Source organism: Caloenas nicobarica, chromosome 26 (assembly GCF_036013445.1).
Source record: "Caloenas nicobarica isolate bCalNic1 chromosome 26, bCalNic1.hap1, whole genome shotgun sequence".
In the NCBI taxonomy this organism is placed as follows: Eukaryota; Metazoa; Chordata; class Aves; order Columbiformes; family Columbidae; genus Caloenas; species Caloenas nicobarica.
Window position 1 is genome coordinate 836,228 of NC_088270.1, and position 19,880 is coordinate 856,107.

The 19,880-nt window shown below is 63.8% G+C and overlaps 5 protein-coding genes across 7 annotated transcripts in view; all 5 read right to left on the reverse strand.

Annotated features, from left to right (window-relative positions):
- Positions 1–252: 252 nt before the first annotated feature.
- BUD13 (BUD13 homolog) lies at positions 253–6,272 on the reverse strand. Of its 2 annotated transcripts, XM_065652020.1 has the most exons (12): positions 6,145–6,272; positions 5,841–5,931; positions 5,434–5,518; positions 5,222–5,279; positions 4,289–4,561; positions 3,807–4,093; positions 3,266–3,393; positions 2,829–2,937; positions 2,231–2,369; positions 1,876–2,060; positions 1,498–1,579; positions 253–1,164 (listed from the first exon to the last, which is right to left on the reverse strand). In XM_065652020.1, exons 1-12 carry the CDS (start codon positions 6,270–6,272, stop codon positions 1,071–1,073), a joined length of 1,659 nt encoding a protein of 552 aa, XP_065508092.1. In that variant the 3' UTR covers positions 253–1,070. The 2 variants fall into 2 exon arrangements, with proteins under 2 accessions (XP_065508092.1, XP_065508091.1); XM_065652019.1 differs by having other exon boundaries at positions 3,807–4,561.
- A 466-nt stretch (positions 6,273–6,738) lies between these two features.
- ZPR1 (ZPR1 zinc finger) lies at positions 6,739–10,304 on the reverse strand. The gene is made up of 14 exons (XM_065652027.1): positions 10,143–10,304; positions 9,822–9,983; positions 9,475–9,565; positions 9,234–9,304; positions 8,967–9,053; positions 8,777–8,899; positions 8,616–8,666; positions 8,460–8,526; positions 8,138–8,208; positions 7,844–7,933; positions 7,661–7,771; positions 7,390–7,476; positions 7,209–7,274; positions 6,739–6,992 (listed from the first exon to the last, which is right to left on the reverse strand). The coding sequence occupies exons 1-14, from the start codon at positions 10,287–10,289 to the stop codon at positions 6,861–6,863; spliced, it is 1,356 nt and encodes a 451-aa protein (XP_065508099.1). The 5' UTR covers positions 10,290–10,304; the 3' UTR covers positions 6,739–6,860.
- A 2,227-nt stretch (positions 10,305–12,531) lies between these two features.
- LOC135998896 (apolipoprotein A-IV-like) lies at positions 12,532–14,133 on the reverse strand. The gene is made up of 4 exons (XM_065652193.1): positions 13,905–14,133; positions 13,741–13,806; positions 13,526–13,652; positions 12,532–13,453 (listed from the first exon to the last, which is right to left on the reverse strand). Exons 1-4 carry the CDS (start codon positions 14,107–14,109, stop codon positions 12,532–12,534), a joined length of 1,320 nt encoding a protein of 439 aa, XP_065508265.1. The 5' UTR covers positions 14,110–14,133.
- Positions 14,134–15,600: 1,467 nt separating this feature from the next.
- Positions 15,601–17,186, reverse strand: APOA1 (apolipoprotein A1). Its single transcript, XM_065652176.1, has 4 exons — positions 17,114–17,186; positions 16,888–16,943; positions 16,483–16,636; positions 15,601–16,407 (listed from the first exon to the last, which is right to left on the reverse strand). The coding sequence occupies exons 2-4, from the start codon at positions 16,928–16,930 to the stop codon at positions 15,810–15,812; spliced, it is 795 nt and encodes a 264-aa protein (XP_065508248.1). The 5' UTR covers positions 16,931–16,943; positions 17,114–17,186; the 3' UTR covers positions 15,601–15,809.
- A 1,508-nt stretch (positions 17,187–18,694) lies between these two features.
- The window catches only part of SIK3 (SIK family kinase 3), a 56,075-nt gene continuing 54,889 nt past the window's right edge, over positions 18,695–19,880 (reverse strand). For both annotated transcript variants that reach the window (XM_065652049.1, XM_065652050.1), the window contains exons 24-25: positions 19,686–19,852; positions 18,695–19,464 (exon numbers count right to left, since the gene is read on the reverse strand). In XM_065652049.1, the coding sequence (XP_065508121.1) occupies positions 19,695–19,852 (158 nt within the window). In that variant the 3' untranslated portion in view covers positions 18,695–19,464; positions 19,686–19,694. The remainder of the gene's footprint in view (positions 19,465–19,685; positions 19,853–19,880) is intronic.

A 19,880-nucleotide genomic window follows, 5' to 3' on the forward strand; every position in this document is an offset into this window, starting at 1 on the left:
AGTTCTTACATCTCCAGAGCTCTTGGAGAACTGGCAGCAAAAATGGGGATGTGGCAAGCGTAACTGCACTCAGCCAGGGGACAAAAATAAACCACCATAAACTCGGGACCTCAGTGACAGAGGGGGACAGTTCAACTGCAAACAGGCCCAGCTGCAGCAGATGTTCTATCCCACTCTTTGACCAGCAGCTTGTCCATTATTTACCCATCTCATCCCTGCCTTGGAAAAAACACCAGCACGCAACGTCGGGTAAAAAAGCAAGATGTTATTTACATGTGTACACAGAGGCTCCAGGGCTGGTAGAAACACAACACGGGGAACAACAAACAGACCAACCCAAAGTGAGCATGAGCACGGGGTGATGCGGGCGCTGTCACATGCGGCACCGCGGGCTGGTGTCCCGGCCTCTCACAGGACAGGGCCAGGGTGACACGGGGCAGCTGCTTGTCCAGGCAGGGTCAGGACAGCCCGAGTGTCCCCAGCGTCACTGCACGTGGGCACGAGAACGTCACAGCAGCCCTATGAGTGCACTGAGAAGGACACCAGGGGATGTGGCACCGGCCGAGATGAGTCGGCTCACATACAGGATTTGCAGGGTACAGCTGCGCTCCGGAAGAACTGAAACGGAGCAGGAACCACAACCGGGCTCTGAACTGCCAGGTGAGCTCAGCTCTGCAGCGACAGAGCACTCAGCGCACCTTCACCAGCTGGAAAAACCTGAGATTCATGACACCTGAGGACTTGTGAACCGCCCTCAGAGGACAAAGCATTTGGCATAAAACGGTGAAGCACATAGTTACTGCGGTTCGTTAGAAGACAAGTGAGCAGACTGGCAGCCACGGTCGGGGAGCGGCAGAGCGAGGCAGCGCTGCAGGCAGCGGCCCCCAGTCCCCTCCACGCTGCACCAAGCAGTGCCAAGTTCGTCCTCTCTGGCCGACAGAAGATCCTCCTTTGGCAGCTCCCCTCCAAACTCAGACTTGCCACTCAGAAAATGGTCCTGAGATGCTGCTGGTCACGGTGCCGGCAGAGCCAGCCGCTCCTCGCAGCTCTGGCAGCCTGCGGCTCCATCTCTACATGTCCTCCACGCTCCACTTGTAGGCCAGCTCCTGAACCGCCCGCTTGTTGGCCATCCTGGCAAAGCGCTGTTGCTCAAACCCGTTGGACCTGCACACAACACCGAGAACACCGTGGGCTGCTGCGCGGGAGCTTTGCAGGAGCAAGGAAGCTTTTTAGAGACACAATGGGTTTTCCGCGGCTCTTGCTGCAGCTCAGTTTCCACCTCTATTGGTGGGTGGCAGCCGTTGGCATCTCTACAGCTCCTCACAGCCTTGCTCCATTCTGTCCCAAACACGCCGGCATTCACCACACATTCATAACTCGACACATCAAACCTCACCCCGCTAGCACTCCCACTCCTCTGCTCACCGGGAACCTCACCGCTGTCTCTCACCCATTTTTACTGTTATCGTACCACATCGCCGCAGCAGAGACACGCACCTGTCCACACCGTCCCAGCGGTGCCCGGGCCAGATGTTAAATCTGTTGAGCGGAGGTGCTGGTCCATTGTACCGCGGCTTTTCTAGGAACAGAAAGAGCAACACAGTCCTTTACTACTTCATGTGGTCATCTTGGCACCAGCATGAGAGACACACAGACACACTTAAACCGGAGCCTCGTGGTTCTTCAGTCACTGGACACTGCTCTCCAGTAACAGTTACTGGTAACAAGCCAGTAACAGCAAATCCTGCGGCTACAGCGATTCCAGACGAGGAGGCCATTTGGATTAAGCTGCCCTAGCAGCCTCTGCCTCTGTACCGAACAGCAGCCGCACTGCTACGGCCCAAAACCACACACTGCGTCACCCCACAGCCAAACCTTTCTTCTCCTTGCCGGCTCGGGCCTTCCTCTTCTTGATCAACGCGGCCATGGGGTCTCCTTCGCGCTCTTGTTCCCGCAGCATCCGATCCAGATCCTGGTCGTCAATGTACCGGGCCAGCGGCTTCTGCATCTCCTTTATCGCGTCTTCCACGTTCTGCTGCTGCTGCCTCTCCTGCGCCAGCCTGAAAACACACACAAGGAGTTTCACTGCCAAGCCAAGCAACCATTTACTGTCACGTGCGGATTTGCAGGACAGATCAGAGCCCTGAGCTTCTGCTGTGCGTGCAGCACACGAGCAGATCACCAGGGAATCTGAGACACGCGGAACACAAGGGAGCGGGGAGGGCCTCACCCTTTTCCCCATCTGGCGTACTGCTCGTCTCTCTCGGACGTGGCTTCAGCTTTCTGCTGCTGCTCCAGCCACTCCCGCTCCAGGTCCCTCTTGCGCCCGGACTTGTCTCGGTAGATGGTCTTGGAGTATCGGGATTCCTCTGGAGGGGGGACACACCGCAAGTCACGCATTTTGGAACACTCTGCAGTCTCCAGGCAATTCAATAACTGTGTCTCATTTTAATGCTTTTCTCCCTTTACTTGTTCTAGCCTCTGAAAGTGCTTGTCATGCAAAAGCAGACAGGATCACAGCTCTCGCTCTGAGCTGCTGCCCCCAGCCCGCTCGTCCCAGGAGCTCTTTCAGTACCAACCTGCTTCCTCAGGCTGGCAGCTGGGGCAGCTGGAGAAAAAGCCTCTCGCCCTCCCCATGATTTCACCGGCATTGCTTTGAAATTGTCTTTTAGAAATGTCATATTTGAGGTTCAGGAACCCCATGCAAGGAACCACCAGCAGGTCTGGCTGCTGCTCCGCAGCGATGTCCTGCAGCTGTGCCCTCACATCTGACAGCGCATCGGAGAGCAGGGAAAGCTGCTGCTGCTCGGGCAGCATTTCCACCCTACCTTCCAGGAGCTTGGTACTGCTCTCCTGGCTCCGCAGCTCCTGCTGCTCCCGCTGCAGCACCTCGGCTGACACCAGCCCAGCTCTGACCGCAGAAAACGCCACATTTGCCTGCAAATCAAACCAAAATCTCATTTACTGCTAGCTGAGGGCTGTCCAGTGACCCAGAGGAACAAGGTGATGGCTTGAAGCCAAGAGAGATGTGTCAGCACAGCCAACCCCGCCACAAAGCCACTGTGCTGGCATCCCCACAAACAACTCTAGAAACAAAACTCCTCCCTCATGCCCCCTCACACCTTTTCTTATTTCAAGTGGAGGGTCTGGCACAGCTGTGTGCACGAGGTACACAAAATTCCTACTCTCCGGTTTCTAAGCCATTTTACAGTTTTCTATCAACGGGAATGAATCTTCAGCTGAAGCGGAAAGATGAACCGTTTACCTTCTTGTGAGAGCCCTGAGCATCATGCTGGCGATGAGGCGAGACGTCACGGGGGCTCCTGGAACGGTGCTGCTCCTTCCTCTGAGGCGACGGCACCTCCCGGAGCCTTTTCGTGGCTGGGGAAGCCCCTGCAGCAAAGACATGTACGAACTGAAAATCAAAGACGTCGACAGGATTGGTCCCACAGGACTAAACATGGTGCTGCACAAGGGGAACTCCTAGGAAATCAAGAGCTTAAGAGACGACGAGCTGTACAGAAGAGACAAGTATGTGACAAGAGTCTGTGAACTCTCTGCCTCTGAACGTGTCCTGCCCTGAGACAGAGTTTAAACTCCACTCTCCTTTTGGACCTGTTTAAGCCTCACTCAGCTGCCTCTTTGGTTAAGTCTAGTCCAGCCGATGAAAAAACAGGATTACAAGAACTTGTTGTACCAACAGAAACACCACTCTCTCCGCTGCCAGCCCATGCTTGCCTCTCAGTGTGCACAGCAACAGAGCACACAGCAAAGCACAGAGAGAACAAACCCTTCCGCACGCTCACCTCTGGCTCTGCTCGGCTTCTTCAGGCTGGGTGACCCACTCCTCTTCCTCCGAGGCGGTGAGAGGTCAGAGTCGGAATCGTGCCTCTTCTTCCTTGGAGGAGACAGCTCTGGCGTCACCGGACGCGTGTGTCGTGACGAGGACTTGTCGGAGAAGCCACGCCCGGGGGGAGATCGTTCCTCCTGGACTCGCCCCGAAGGGGGCTTGGCCGAGGGTCTGCAGCCCCTTCTCCCTGGCGCTGGGCTGAGTCTCCTCGGGGACAGCTCAGGGGTGTCATGACGCTGTCGCCTGGGGGGGGACGGGTCAGGGGTGTCATGACGCTGTCGTCTGGGTGGGGACAGGTCAGGAGTATCGTGACGCTGTCGCCTGGGTGGGGACAGGTCAGGAGTGTCGTGACGCTGTCGTCTGGGTGGGGACAGGTCAGGAGTGTCGTGACGCTGTCGCCTGGCGGGTGACAGATCAGGGGTGTCGTGACGCTGTCGCCTGGGGGGTGACGGGTCAGGGGTGTCGTGACGCTGTCGCCTGGGGGGTGACGGGTCAGGGGTGTCGTGACGCTGTCGCCTGGGGGGTGACGGGTCAGGGGTGTCGTGACGCTGTCGCCTGGGGGGTGACAGGTCAGGAGTATCGTGACGCTGTCGCCTGGGGGGTGACGGGTCAGGGGTGTCGTGACGCTGTCGCCTAGGGGGTGACGGGTCAGGGGTGTCGTGACGCTGTCGCCTGGGTGGTGATGGATCAGGAGTATCATGACGCTGTTGCCTGGGAGGGAAGGAGAAGGGGAAAGCAAGAGTTAGATTATTCGTTTTGCTGCCTCCAGACTGGAAACAAAACCCAAGTGGGACCTTAACACTTGTAGTAAGGGTTGAGGACGAAAAAAACCTTTCAGAATGCCAGTTCATACTTGATTCTGCACCTCCATGTAGCAAGCGCCATCACTAAGCCATAGACTTCCTAACGCAAACCCTAGAAACCCCTCGAGGCAACTGGGACGGCAGGAAAGCTGTAACGGCCAAGTCTCCAGGGACCCTCACGACACTCAGGCTACAACACCCATTTCGTGCCCTCGTATCGTCGTCTTCCCACAAGCAAATGCCCCCCGCACTCTCTCAGGGTGCCTGGACGCTGTGCAACCATGGAATGTCCCACAGATGCTTCCAGAGATGAATGTTCTGACATCACCATCCTCACCACGTTCCATCACTCACTGCCCAGCTGCAGGGCAGCTGTTGGCATACGCTGCAGATTCCAGCGCTCTCTGCCCGCTCCCCACACAGGGGTTATTCAGCTGTGGAAATCAAACCCTGGCCTGTGCCCACTCCCCACGTTTCACAGCAAAGCATTTAGGAACTGCACAGCGAGGCAGACGACGGCAGAAAACAGAGTTAACAGACAGAAGAACTCCCAGTTGGAGTCCTGTACCTCGCAGCAGGTTGGGCGGGTGCTGAAACATCCGAACTTTGGGCGTCTTCACCCTGGTCTAAAGAAAAACAATTATGAAGTCACCACCAGCAGGGTTCCCCACAGCTTGTCTCTTCAGCATTTCTTTTCTAGCTAGTGTTATTTTTAATTTGCGATGCCATTGTTCATAGCAGGTGAACGTTCAGTGAGAGGGTGGAAAGCTCTGCTCTCACCTCCCAAAAGCTTCCATTTAGCATTTCTTCGGAATTCCTCCATGAGCTTCACTGCATCGGGACGCTCATCAATAAATTCTGCCACCTGAAGACAGAAACCCGGAGTAAACCCCAGAGTAAACCCCACAGCTTTACAGAAAAGGAAACAAAGGATTTCTACCCTCTAATACACATAATTGAGTGTAATCACACTGACGGATGAGCACGGCTTAGACACGTTCCCTCGGGCAGGTGTCAAAGCACCTTCCCAAACCTTCACCCTGCACTGATCTCTTTGCCGCCCGGGTTTCCAGCCCGTGCCGCAGCGCCCGGCAGTCCCGGTCCCCTCGGCCTCGTCTCCAGCGGCTGCTTTAGAGCCGCAGGAACCGCAGTCCCGGCCCCGCCACAGGCCGGCCTGACCAGCTCACCACGGGCATGTCCCCCTCGTCCTCCTCCTCCTCGTTCTCCTGCGCGGCGGCGATGCTGCTCCAGCTCACATCGTCATCCACGATCCGCATCCTGGCGGGGCGAGAGGGGCGTCAGGAACGGCGGATTCCTGCCCGGGGAGCCCGGCGGGTGTCCGGACAGGGATGGGGTCGGGGGGGCACGGGGGTCGGGGGGGCACGGGGGTCGGGGACAGGCCCAGGCCCAGGCCCAGAGCCGCGCTCCAGGAGTGCCGGGCCCGCCGCCGAGGGCCGCGTCCGGCGCAAACCGCGTCTCCCCGCAACTCACCCGGCTCTGCCCGCGCCGCCCGGCGGTCTCTTCGTGCGGCGGCGGCGGGGCCGGGCGGGCGCGGGGCCGGGCGCGCCGCTCAGGTAGCGCCGCAGGTACTCGGCCTTGCTGAGCCCCCCCGCCGCCATGCTTCCCCGCCGGAAGTGATGCACACAGCGCCGGTGGGCGGGGCCGCCGCGGTGGGCGGGGCCGCCGCGGTGGGCGGGGCCGCCGCGGTGGGCGGGGCCGCCGCGGTGGGCGGGGCCGCCGCGGTGGGCGGGGCCGCCGCGGTGGGCGGGGCCGCCGCGGTGGGCGGGGCCGCCGCGGTGGGCGGGGCCGCCGCGGTGGGCGGGGCCGCCGCGGTGGGCGGGGCCGCCGCGGTGGGCGGGGCCGCCGCGGTGGGCGGGGCCGCCGCGGTGGGCGGGGCCGCCGCGGTGGGCGGGGCAACGCCTTGTGTGGGTGGAGCGAGGGGCGGAGTCTCGCCGGTGGACGGGGAGTTGCGTGTGGGCGGGGCGAGGGGCGGAGTCTCGCAAGTGGACGGGGAGATGTGTGTGGGCGGGGCGAGGGGCGGAGTCCCGCAGGTGGGCGGGGCCTGCAGCACACGGACACGGTGGCTCCATCACCAGCTTTATTGGGACCCGCAGCCCCGACGCCCCCGCACCCCGGGCCGGGGGGACGCAGCCCTGGTCCCACACCCGTCCTGGTCCCTGCGGCCACCAGGGGAAAGGCTCCAGCTGCTACCGGCCCCCAGCCTCTTCCTCATAGCCCTCGGTCTTCATGTCGTTGAGCCCCAGCTCGTCGTTCTGCTGGAACGTGCGCTCGTAGCGCTCCACCCGCAGCTCCGGGTCCTGCTCCGGGGCGAACACGTTCTGCGGGGACACGGAGCCCGTGTCACAGCCCTGCTCCCCGGGGCAGCACAGACCCCACAACGGGAAGGGGCTCCAGACCAGATCCACCCCCAGCTCCCCCAGAGCACCCGGGGAGCTCACGTTGCTCCCAGCCCCTTCCCACAAACAGTCTCCCCTCCCTAGGCAGACCCTGCCCACCACACAGCGCAGGGGGCTCAGCTCCGGGCACCACTGTACCTGCAGGTAGCTGTTCCCCGCAGGGTCATCCATGATGAAGTGAGCCGTCCTCTGTCCCTCGATGATCTGCACAAACAGAGCGGTCAGGCTCCTTCTGATCCCTCAGCACTCCCAGCCCCCAGACACTCGCAGCACAGTCCTTCTAACATTTTCCTGCACTGAAAACCCCGAGCGCACTTGCCTCCTGCAGCTTCCTGATGAATTCCTGCAGCTTCTCGGTTCTGCTGGGCGCAGAGCTGTCCCCTAGCGTGAAGGGGTTCCGCTCCACCTGCCAGAGCGGAGCCAATGAAGGGGGACCCAGGTGTCCGGGAGAAGGGAGCCAGGCGTCCGGAATTGGGGACCCAGGCGTCTGAAACTGGGGACCCAGGCGTCTGGAAGAAGGGGACCCAGGCATCCGGAAGAAGGGGACCCAGCCCCGCAGCGACACCTCCAAGCTCCCCCGGGCCACTCACCAGGTCCCGCACATCCTTCAGCAGCCCCTCCAGTGTGGTGAACTTGCCTCCCAGCGCTCCCATCCCCAGCTCGAACTCCAGCTCGGGGATCTCCACGCTGCACGTCTCCGACTGCAGGGACAGAAAGGCAGCCCGTGAGGGACCTGCCGGGGGAGGATGGGGCGAGTTTGAAGGTCTCTGTACCTTCAGGACGTCCCGCGTCATGTCGGACGGGTCTGTGATCCGCAGGGTGATCCTGGTGCCCTGTGGCTCAATCGCTCCTCCAGACTTCACCTGGAACAGCCGCAGTCAGCTCCCCATGCTGGGACGCTCCCATCACACCGCCCGGGCCCAGAAGCCGGGCAGCTCTTCTACGGCCGCGACACTGCCCAAAAATGCAGCGTCCCTCCCCAAAGAGCCACTCCGTGAAGCGTCTGTGAGAAACACCCACCCAGCAAAGCACAGAGCAGCACTCCCCCTCCCTGCTGCCCAGCTCACCTCGTTTGTCCTGTGCCCGCAGGACTCGCAGTTGGTGGCCATGATAATCACCTCCTTGAAGTGCGGGATCTCTGGGGCACGCGGTCAAGGAGAACCCAGCGCAAGGAAGGTCTCGAAGTGGGAGCGTGCGCCCTGTCCCCCGCCCCGGCCCTTCGCCAGGCACTGCAGGAGCTCACTGGCAATCGCTGAGCAGCGCTGGGGCAGGTTTGTACCCAGACAGGCTCTGCCAGGACTAATTTATCCATTTGTAACAGGTGCAGCAAGAGGAGACCTGGGTGTGCACAGAGCGACTCCCACCCCGCAGACCCCGCTCTGAGGATACGCACAAGCTTCATGTTGGTGTGAGCGGGTGCGTTGCACTCGGGGCAGTTGGTGTTGAACTGCAGCACCTATGTTGTGTGACAGGCACAGCGAGGATTGGGACATCCCGTCAGTCCATCCCGGCGCCGGAGCCGCCCGGGTGCCGCGGATCACCCACCTCACTGTGCAGATCATCTGCGGGCTCAGCCGGCTCCTCCAGCTCCTCTCCCTGCGAGCGGGGACGCCAGGAGCAGCATTAACCCCTGTGCCTCAATTCGGGCCTCCCAGAGGGCGAGGGGACGGAGAACATGAACAGACTCCGGCCCAGAAGCCCAGTACCTGCAGCCCCAGCGCAGCTGCCTGCTGGGGGCTCCTCCGGTAGCGGGTGACCACGAGCGCGTCGTCACGCTGCGGTGCGCGAGGGTTCTCCACAAAGCTGTTCCCTGAGGGGTCGTCGATGACCTGCAGACAGCGGGGCCTGAGCAGCCATTCCCTCCGCACACAGGGGCTGCGCTGCGGTTCTACTCACCAAGGTGAAGGGCAACTGCACTTCCTTCAGCTTCCTCAGCTTCCCGATGAACTCCTCAATTTTCCACGCCACCCCTTCATCTGTCGCCTGCGTAGAGGACATGTGTGTGACAGACAGTGCAGGCAGCCAGCGCTGAGGACTGTGCTGCCACCAGAGAGCCCGTAACACTTCCATGAGCAGCGTGCAAGGCACACGGGCAGAAGGGAACAGAATGAGCATTTGCCGAGCTGGTATCCCCAAGGAGCCGCCCCCGTCACAGCTTCTCACCCTGCGGACGGGCTGGTCCTGCTCCAGGCCCGCGATGGCTCTGTCGATTATCCCTTCGACGGTGGTGAGAACTGGGGAAGGAAAGCAAGCACTGATGGTGCCGTTAACGGCAGCGCCGCGGTACCGCCCACCCCCCAACCCTGCCAGCCCCTGAACATTGGCCTGTGGAGCAGCTTTGAGTCCCTGGACAGGCGGCCAAGTTCTCCCCACGCACCCACCCAGGGCACAGCCCTTCACCCACCTCCCCTCTGGGTGAAGGGTGGGATCTCGAAGTCCAGCTCGGGAATTGTGGCTGTGGCACAGTCAGTCTTCACTACCTGCCTGTCCATGTCCTGGCACGACATGAATTCCACATGAATTCCACACGCAGCCCCCGCCAGCGGCAGCTCCCACGGCCTCTGCGCTTGTGCAGGAGAGCGCCAGGAGCACACACACCCGGGGCTTTGGATGGTCACTACCAAACAAATAACGCTGTTTCTCAAGCAGCCCCAAAGACAAACAGTTCATTGCTCGAGCAGGTTGTGAGGGCAGAGCCGCACAGGGCAGAACTGGCACAGGGCAGAGCTGGCACAGGGCTGTCCCGCTCACCTGCCGGGAGGTGACGGCCAGCGCGTACCGCACGCCCTGCTCCTGCACCCGGCCCGCAGACTGGATCTCCGTGTTGGACCAGGAGCAGCTGTCGCAGGAGAAGGAGCTGACGATGATCTCCTTGAAGAACGGGATCCTGGTGAGCAGCAGCCGCGTCACCCCCTGCACAGCAGCGAGGGCAATGGTGGGAACCGGCTCCCCGGGCCCGGGGTGCTGCGGCGGCCCCGGGCGGGTCCGTGTCCCCCAACCACCCCCGGCGGGTCCCTCCCGGCCCCGCAGGCCCGTGCACCGGGCCCGCCCGCCCCGCCGGCGCCCCCTCACGTTTTGGAAGCAGTTCATGCACAGCGACTCGATCTCGGCCGGGCGCTGCTCCCCGTCCTCGGCGCTGAGGGGCCGGAACAGGGACTCCCGGGCCCCCCGGGCCCCCCCGGCCGCCTCCGCCGGCTCCACCGCGCCCAGCGCAGACATCTTGGGGCGGCTCCGCGCCTGCGCGGTCACGTGGCGGAGCGGTCACGTGGGGGAGTGGTCACGTGAGGCGGCGGGCCCGGGCCAACATGGCGGCGCCCGTGTGGCGGTGTCCCGGCCCGGCCCCTCAGCCGCCCCGCCCGGCCGGGCCGAGCCGCGGCTCCTCCGGCGGCGGCGGCGGCTCCTCCGGCGGCGGCGGTTCCCCCGGGAGTTTCAGCCGCATCCCCTCGGCGTCGCGGTGCAGGGCGCGGGCGAACGCCCGGACGTGGCGGAGCGTGTCCCCGCGGATCCGCTGCACGCCCCGCTGCGCCTCCCGCGCCAGCCCCGAGCCGAGCGGCCCCCGGTTGGGCGGGACAGCGGGCGAGCCGGGCGCGCAGCCGCTGCAGGCCGTGCTGGATGCGCTGCCGCAGGTCCCGGGCGCGGCGGAACCGCTGCGGGCTGTGCGGGACCGCGCTCCGCCGCAGCTCCTCCGCGCCGGGTCCCCCCGACAGCCGCTCGGCGTGGGGCTGGGAAGCGCCCTGCAGCTGCTCGGGGTGCACGGCCGGCTTGGCGGCGTGGGGAGCCGTGCAGCGCCGCGGGCCGCCCGCGCCCGCCCGCAGCGCCCCGGTGAGCGGCTGCAGCCGGGAGCGCAGCTCCTGCAGCTCCTGCCCGAGCCGCCGCTGCGCCTCGCCCGCGGAGGGGACCAGCGCGACCCGCAGGCTCTGCAGCTCCCGGCGGAGCAGCCGGCGCAGCCCGGCCGGGTCCCGCTGCAGCCGCGGCGGCAGCTGCTGCAGGAAATCCCCCACGGGGCCGGCGCCGTCCTGGGCGTTCTCCTTCGGGTTTCTGCACAAAACAGCACGTGGACTTACCGACCCCCCCAAATACCTCTAACAGACCCATAATAAAAGCCACAAGAGTCATTCCCAGGAGCGTGCCTGTCCCCGGAGGAAGGGCAATGGGCCGGTGTGTGTCGGTGCGTGCGGAGGGGCCGGGGTGGCGGCCCGGGACAGGGTTTGGACTCACACGCTGTCCCTGCCCGCCCTGCCGCCCTTGTCCCCTGTGGCCTGGCTCAGGTGCTCCCCGGAGCCGCTCCGTGCGGGCTGGGCCGGCAGCGCTTGGGGGGCGGCCACGGTGCTGCCCGCCCCGCCCTGCGCCCCCCTGCCCCAGCTCCTCCGCCCGTCACCCACCCGCCGGGGTGCCCAGGAGGGCTCTGCCCTCCCAGTAAACACGACGTGGAGATGACGGGGTGGGCGCTCCTGCCCCGCTGCCCCTTCACCTGCCCCCGCGGGGCTGCCCGGCCCCCCAGCATCGCCTGGGCTGGGAGCAGAGCGGCGGGACGGGATGGGGACAGGGACAGGGACACGGGCTGTGGCTCCTGCCGTACGGCCGTGCAGCCCAAATGGGGCTGTGGGGAGCCCGCGATGGGGCTGGGGTGCCAGCTGTGCAGATCAGAGCACAGACCCCCACGGGGGCTGCAAACTGCCCACCGGGCTGCTGAACCCCCCGTTTTGGTGTGTTCCCTCTGCAAGGTGCCTTTCCTCGGGATAAAACGTGGAACGGGCTCAGCTCAGGCCTCGCGAGCAGCACAGGCTGCTGACTCCGGGCTTTTAGCTCGGGAGAGCGCTGCAATGTTTGCCCTGACAAATGTTTGCTCGGACCCAGCAAACAGGGACCCCCTGGGACCCACATCCCCCCGGTGGGGCCGGGCTGATGGGTAGAGTCCGGGGCAGCGCAGGGTTGAAGTCTGAGCAGTCACTGGGGTGCAAAGTCTGCTCCGCTCCCTCACCCTGCAGACACATGTGGCTGCTCCAGCATACCCAGCGCCCACCCTCGGGCCCCAGCAGCGTGGGAGCCCACGGAGCAGCTCGGGGCTCTTGCTGTGCCCACAGCGCCGTCCTCTCTCCCCCCTGAGCTGGGGACACGGGGCCTCTCCCCGCCCAGTCCCAGCCCCACTGCACTGACCGCTGGTCCCAGTGCCGTGGGGATGCTGGGCCATACGTGGGGCTGTGGGCTCACTGGGCTGTGACTGCCCCTGTACCGGTGACCCCCACCCGCCACCTCTGCCCCCAGGTCCCAAATTTGGGGGCTTCGCTCTCCCCTGGGAGCAGCTGGACCTGGTGCCCCCAGTTCCTGGTGCCGGATGGCGGATGCTGGAGGGGACACAGACACAACCAGCACGTGCATCTGAAGGGACCAGTTTATTTCTGCCACGGGCAGTGGCCATGGGCGCTGGGGGACAGACGGGCACCCCGCGGCACTTGGGGACTCAGTTCTCGGGCGGCGGGGCGGTGCTGAGGAAGGCGGCCACCTTGTCCCGCACCTCCCTCTCCAGCAGTTCCAGGTGATCCTCCACGCCGGCAGTGCCCGAGTCCAGCTTGGCCCGCATCTCCTCCAGCCGCCGCACCAGCTGCTGCCCGAAGCTCTCTCCGACGGGCGCCGCACGCTGCCGGAACGCCTCCAGCGTCTGCGCCACGCTGTCCTCCAGCCGCTGGGCCAGCGGGCCGAGCCGCTGCCGCAGCCCCTCGCTGTCAGCCACCTGCTGCAGCTCCTGGGCCAGCGGGCTGAGCTGGGCACGCAGCTCCTCGGCACTGCTGGCCAGGCGGGCACGCAGCTCCTGTGCCGCCCGCTCCGTCTGCGCCGTCAGGCTCTGCAGCTGCCGCTCCAGCCCGTCCTGTGCGTCCTGCGCGTAGGGGCCGAGCCCCCGCCGCAGCTCCGCCACGCTCTGCGCCACCTGTGCCTGCAGCTCATCGGCCACGGGCGCCAGCCGCTCCTTCAGGGCCTCCACGCCGCCATCGATCTGCGCCTGCAGCCGCTCGGCCTGGGCGCGCAGCGCGGCCTGGGCGCCCTCGGCGTTGTCCTGCAGCGCGTCCCTCAGCTCGGCCGCGTAGGGCTCCAGCACCCGCCGCAGCTCCCCGGCGCTGCGGTCCACGCGCTCCCGCAGCTCCTCGGCGTAGGGGCTCATCTTGGCCTGCAGCTGGCGGATGTTGGAGCCGATCTGCTGGTGCACCTCGTCGGCGTAGGGCGCCAGCCGGGCACGCAGCTCCTGCAGCTCACGGCGGATCTGCTCCTTCAGGCGCTGCGAGTCCTGCACCAACCGCGCCTGCAGCTCCGTGGCGAAGGGCACCAGCCGCCGCTGCAGGTCCTCGGCGTAGGTGTTGACACTGCGCAGGTTGCTCTCCAGGAGGGTGCTGGGGACAGAGGGGACGTCAGAGCCCCTGCCCTGCCCATGCCGTGTCCCCAAAGCCCGCCGCCCCACTCACTTGAGCTGCTTGGTGAGCTCGCTCTGCTGCAGCTGGTCCACCGTGTCCTTGGCATTGCTGCCCAGCTCGGTGAAATACTTCCAGAGCACGCTGGCCACCTCGTCCGGGTTGACGTCAGCCCGTGCCCCTGCAAGAGGACACCGGGGTCAGCGCTGGCACGGCCGTGCGGGGGACACCAGGTCCCCATCCCTGCTGGGGACCCGCACGTCACTCACCTGAGACTGCAAGGAGCACCAGGACGAGGGCGGCCGCCTTGGGCGCCATGCTGAGCGCGGGGATGCCTGCAGAGCACAGAGAGGTTGGGAGGGAGCCCTGGGGGCTGCGTCCCCTGGAGCTGGGGGTGATGCAGCCACCTGCTGTCCCCAGCGCAGCTGCTCACCTGTGCTGCCGCTGGGTGCCGGCACCTGAAGTGCCGGGAGAGCTCGGCTGCTATTTATGCAGCCGAGCAGCCTCGGTGGATTCCACGCAAGCCTGTGACAGCAGCGCCGGGCTTGGACTTTAGCAAGGTTGCGACGTGGAAGCGCCTGACATGTGCGCAACCCTGAGATCACCCGTGTCCCTCCTGTCACCCACAGCCCTGACATCACCCGTGTCCCTACTGTCACCCACAGCCCCGGTGTCACCCACAGCCCCGGTGTCACCCGCAGCCCTGCCAGCTCCCGGCATGCTGCCAGTGGCCCAGGCAGAGTGGGGATGGGGGGACACACGGGCACCCTGGGGTGAGCCCGTCCTGCGGGCAGGGACCCTGGGGCAGAAGGGACGGTGTGGGGCAGCCCCCAGCTCCGCACCCTGTGGGATGCAACGATGGCCGCAGCAGTGTGCAGTCCCCAGGATGGGTGGTGTGGCATGGACAGGGTCTGGGGAACGCTGCGATGGGCACATGGGGACACGTCAGAGTGTGTACGTGCAGGACAGCATCGCCCCCTCCAAGAATCTCCTTCGGGAACAGCCAGGGCCCTGCAGGCAGGGGGTGCTGCACCGTCCTGGTGCCACCCGCCTGTGGTGGCCATGGGGACCCTGCGTGTCCCTGCCCAGCCCACCCGCGCCCCGTGGACCCGCTGCGGGTGACGTGTCACCGCGGGGCGAAGGGCAGGGCAGGGAGCAGCAGGCGATGCCAAGGTCCAAGAGCCCTCGCGATGCCCCATGGCCAGAGGGGACAGCCCGGCCACCCCCTTCCAGGTGGCATCGAGTCCAGTGCCACTGGATGTCCCCATCCCCTCATGCTGCCCGTGCCCACACCAGCCCTGTGCCCGCTCCCCGTCCCCCCATCACCGGGACACCCCAAAGCCAGCTTAGGCAGGCGACAAGTTCCAAATGCTTTATTCCAGCCAGGACAGTTTTGCCAAGAAAACAACTGGAAACGGAGTTTATCCAAGTTATTTAGCACTCTGACACCACGATAAAACACGGGTTCAGGTACCCGCTGAGGATATTACTGTTATTGTGTGACCACAACAGAATAAAGAGCACCCACAGCACACGTTCACTCACAAACACCAGAACAAGGGGCTGGTCCCACGCCAGGGCACCCAGCAGAAAACAGCCGCTCGCACGGGGAGGGCAAGGGCTTGCTCAGGAAATGCCCAAAGGAAAACCACTCACCGAGGTGCAGGAGAGGGCTCTCCGGCCCGGGAAGGCTCCTCGGACGGGTCCCAGTGTAACGGGGGGCTCGCTCACAGCCCCCCGCTCCCAGACCAAGGGGGTTCAGCGGGGTCCCGTTCACAGCCTGCTCGGGTCTGGCCGTGGCCATGTCGAGCTGGGCAGGAGCTTCCCAGCTCCTCTGGGCACCTCCTTGTCTATTGACTGGGGTCCTGTCCCTCCTGTCCCCCCAGCCGAGGAGCCACCGTGGGGGGGACGGGACTGTCACTGTCGCCACCTTGGCACCAACCCGGGTGTGTGTGAGGACAGGGACAGCGGTGTGGACACAAAAAAGGTGATAAAGAGCCACCAGCTGCCCCATCGGCAGCTCCAGATCTCATCGGGGGATGTGCAACTGTCTCCTCCTCCCGGTCCCCCTGTCCCCCCTGCCCAGACCCCCCCCCGCCAGCATCCACTGCAAAGACCGAGAGCTCCAATAACTTAAGTCAGGTTTATTCGACAAAAGGCAGGCAAAGCGGAGACCAACGCCGGTTCGGGGAGGGGAGGCAGCAGGAGAGCAGCAGGGGGGTCCCCAGGGAGGCCCCCCCGGGGCTGCCCTGGCCCGGAGCTCCCGCAGCTCGTCCCCAGAGCCCCCGGGGGGCTGCGGGAGGGGGCCGGGGCTGTCCCTGGCCGGCCGGCCGGCGGCTCAGGCCACGCTCTTCTGGAAGTCGTCCAGGAGGGCGATGATGCGGGTCTTGAGGCTCTCGGCGTAGGGCGCCAGGCGCTCCTTGAAGTCCTGCGCCAGCGGGGTCAGCTTCTCGCGCAGGTTGCCCAGGTGCTCCACCACCTTGGCCTGGTACTCGGCGGCCTGCGGGATGCCCTTCTCACGGATCTCCTCCAGCTTCTGGCTCAGCTTCTGGCGCAGCTCCTCGCTGTAGGGCGCCAGGTTCTTGCGCAGCTCCTCCACGTGCCCGCGCAGCCGGTCCCGCGCCTCCTCAGCCACCGGTGTCAGCCGCTCCTGCACCAGCTCCACCTTCTGCTTGGTGATGTCCTTCAGCTCCTGCGCCAGCGGCACCAGGCGCTGCCGGTACTGCTCCAGCTCCTCCGTCCACTTGGCCGAGAACTGGTCCAGGAAGGGCCGGATCTTCTCCTTCACCTCCTCCAGGTCCTTGCTCAGCTCCTGGCGCAGGCTCTCTGTGTCCTTCAGCCACATCTCCCGCACCTCCTTGTAGTAGGGGGTCACGTCCTCGCGCAGCTTGGCCACGGCGGCAGACAGCGTGTCCAGGTTGTCGGCGAGCTTCAGGCTGCGGGGAGGGCAGGGGGGTCACGCACGGCGCCCAGAACCCCCCGCTGGCCCCGCCACGCGCCCCCCCACTTACTCCAGCTGTTTGCCCACAGCAGAGGACTCGAACTGGGCGATGGCGTCCTTGCCGCTGGCCTTCACCGTCTCCAGGTACACGTCCACCATGTCCCGGAGCCGGTCCAGGGGCGCCTGGGGCTCATCTTGCTGCCAGAAGGAGCGGGCCTGGGTGCCTGCGGGGAGAGCCGGGTGCTCGGGACAGATGGACGGTGGGACAGCGCTGGGGACAGCCCCGGCTCTGCTGTCCTCCCCGGGGACCTGCCCGGCTCGGGAGGGACCCGGGAGCCGCTTGTCTGCAGCTGGACTCGCACAGCGCTTTGCAAGGCAGACGCTTCAGCAGCCGCGCATGGGGCCAGGCTGCCCCATGCCGGGGGGTTTCAGCCACTGCCGCCCCGGCCCCAACCGCAGCCCCGTTCGGACGTACCCGTCAGGCAGAGCAGGGCGAGGGCCACCACCACGGCTCTCATCTTGGCGCTGAACCTGGGGGCAGAGCGAGAGAGTTGGGTGGGGGGATGCAGAAGCAGAGCCCCCCGCCCCAGCATGAGGGGTCCCCGTGGCGCTGGAGGCTGCAGGACAGCTGCCGCCCCCCTGCCCGTGCCACCGTGTCCCGGCGGTGCTGCGGGAGCTGCTGGAGCAGCCCGGGCTCTCACCAGCTCTGTCCTGTCGCTGCCGTGCTGCTGCTCGTCCCGTCTGAGCCGCAGCGTCCCCGCCGCTGCTATTTATGCCGGAGTGGGCAGTTCCCGGTGAGATAAGCCAGCGCTGCAGCCCAAGAACCCGCTCCCCAGCGCGGCCCATGTGGTGCGGAGGGTTCAAGGATCGGGCGCGTGGGCCAGCGCGAGGCGCGGTGCTTGGCAGGCCCACGGGGCTCCCGGTGGGACACGGCTCGCAGGCCAAGGAGCCTGTTTACGCCGCCGCTGACCCAGATTCCTGCTGGCCGGGGCCCCTCGGCAGCCCCTGGGGATTGGCTGCCAGCCCAGGGACAAGGTTTATACCCACAGGGATTTGGCCCAACGTGCCCAGACCCCTCGTCCTCCGCTCACCGGCACTCTGCTGCTCCCAGCACCCCCTTTTCCCACCGCGCCCCCACATGCTCACATCAGCCGTCCCTCGAAGGCTCAGCTGGAGCAGAGCCCAGCCCGGCTCAGCACCCAAACTCTCTCAGCCCAAAGCCAAACCAAAGCGGCACCAGCCCAGGGACCTGCAGGAACCAGCACACGGGGCTGAGCCTGGTGGGTCAGGGGGGTCTCCAGCCTCACGTGTCACCCCTGGGAAAACCCGGCTTTGGGAGGACATCCTGGGTTTGATCTGCGGCACCGCAGTTCCATGCCCGCAGAGGGACGGGGAAGGCTGCGGCAGACCCAGCAGAGCTCCGGCGCCACAGCAAACCCCACGGAGCTGGCGCAAGGACACGCGGCTGCGGAGCTGCTGCACCTTGAGCTTTCAGCCCCGGCGCCACGGGGCTGCTCCGCTGGCCTTGAGCAACCAGGCAAACAGAAGGCGAGGGAAGATCAGCATCATGGTTTTATTTGTCATGATCCCACTGTCCAACTAATTGACTAGTTGCAAGTGACCCACAAAAAAATGGACTGAAGATTTACCGAAACTTTTTTTTTTAGTCCAACATAAATGAGGAAGAAAAAAATACTTCTGACATTTCCAAAAAACAGAAATAATAGCAAAGTATATTAATATACATTCAACATATACTGCGCGTATTGATTACTACAATACAAAGCCATGATAAAAAAGTGTGGTACTGCGAATGGCACAGTCAAGCGAGTCCCTGCTGTTTCAGATGCTGCTGTGGGGCGGCCGTTGACTCTCCCAGAAATACAGTGTCATGTAAACAAAAGGAAAACAAAGCGAGGGGCCGGAGCGAGAGCCTTGCCGCGCCCCCCGCGCCCCATTTCCCTCCCGCCGCTTTGGGGAGCGGCAGCATCGTCCCCCGGGGCGGGGAAGCTGGGAGGAGGCAGCGGTGAGGGTGGCAAAGTCACCTCTGCCGTGCTGGTTTCACGCGTCCTTCTGTGCAAATTCAGGAGGGCTGGGTGTGTTTTCCTTTTTTTTGTTGTTGTTTTTTATTAAAAAAAAAAAATTCCAGAAAAGTGTCAATAAGGAGAAGTGGAGCTACAGGTTGAAGTCCCAAAGGCAATGGTGAGCCCAGGTGCTCCCGAACCCTGGCGGGGGCTGCGCTCTGCCCCCCAAGGAGAGCGTGGAAAGAAGGACACGGAGGAGATCTAGAGGGCTGAACTGTATACAGGAGATACCACTGTCGCCACTGGCACGAGAGAGAAAACCAGTCACAAGTACAATGTCATTAAAAGAAATAAAATACTTTGAACAAAAGGTGCAAGTCACAATTCATATAGAACAGAATCTAGTTAAAAATTTCTCTCAAACAGAAATTCCTTTTGCCTTTTATTAATAACAATAATAATAAAACAACATTTACCAAAAAAACAATTCCTACATGATCAGAAGGAGAAGCCAAGAAAACAAAGGAAAAAAAAAAAATCTGTCTTCCCTACATGAAGCCAGGAAAAATGAACCCCAGGTGGGATGGGGGGAGGAGGGGACCCCTCTGCACAGAGAGGGGCCAGAAGCAGACAGAGATGAGACAGAAGCGTATTGCACCAGGGCGGGGGCTCCCTCGCCCCCCAGCACAGGGGGCTCAGGAGCGGGGACAGCGCGGCCTTGGCAGCGACTCCGGGTCCCCCCGCAGCCCCGGCCCCGCTCGCTCCAAACCACACGCTGCTTGGGCTCCGGGAATCCTCTGCCCACCTGCAGGACTCGGGGGCTCCGTTTATTTCGGTGGTAGCTGGACTTACAGGCAAATGTGGCAAAACCGAAAGGAACGGAAGGAACAGCACACTGGATGAACGGATGCTGAGGAAAGGGGCCATGGTATTCCAGTTAGTCAGAAATACTACGGCAATTTGGCGCAATGCTGCTAGATACTGTTGGTTTAAAATGGACCTTTTCGTTTCAAAGCTGTACAGAAAACCTGCAAGAGAGGAGAAGCGGAGGCGTTAGGAGACGCTGGGGAACGGCCGTTCTGCTTTCACAGCTCTCCACTGTGGAACGCACAAGCTGCGGCTCCAGAGGGACAGCTCAGAGCTGACAGCGTTTCCCCAGGAGCAAGGGGACAGGGACACACCAAAGTCTCTGGGTCAGCGTGGAGCAACCCTGGGCATGCAGCTGGGAAGAGAAGACACCGATACTCACTCCCTGGGGTTACACCCCGGCCTGCTCCATCCCAAAGGGCACCTCTGGGTGCTTGTAGCTCAGCAGGACGTCCGTAATACACGTGGCTGGGTAGCAGGAGGTGTTGAGATGCTGGCTGCCATCGCCGAGGTTGGGGTGCTCTTGACGTTCCAAACTCTCCCCGCACTCTGCAAGGTCACAGAACAGCATCACAGT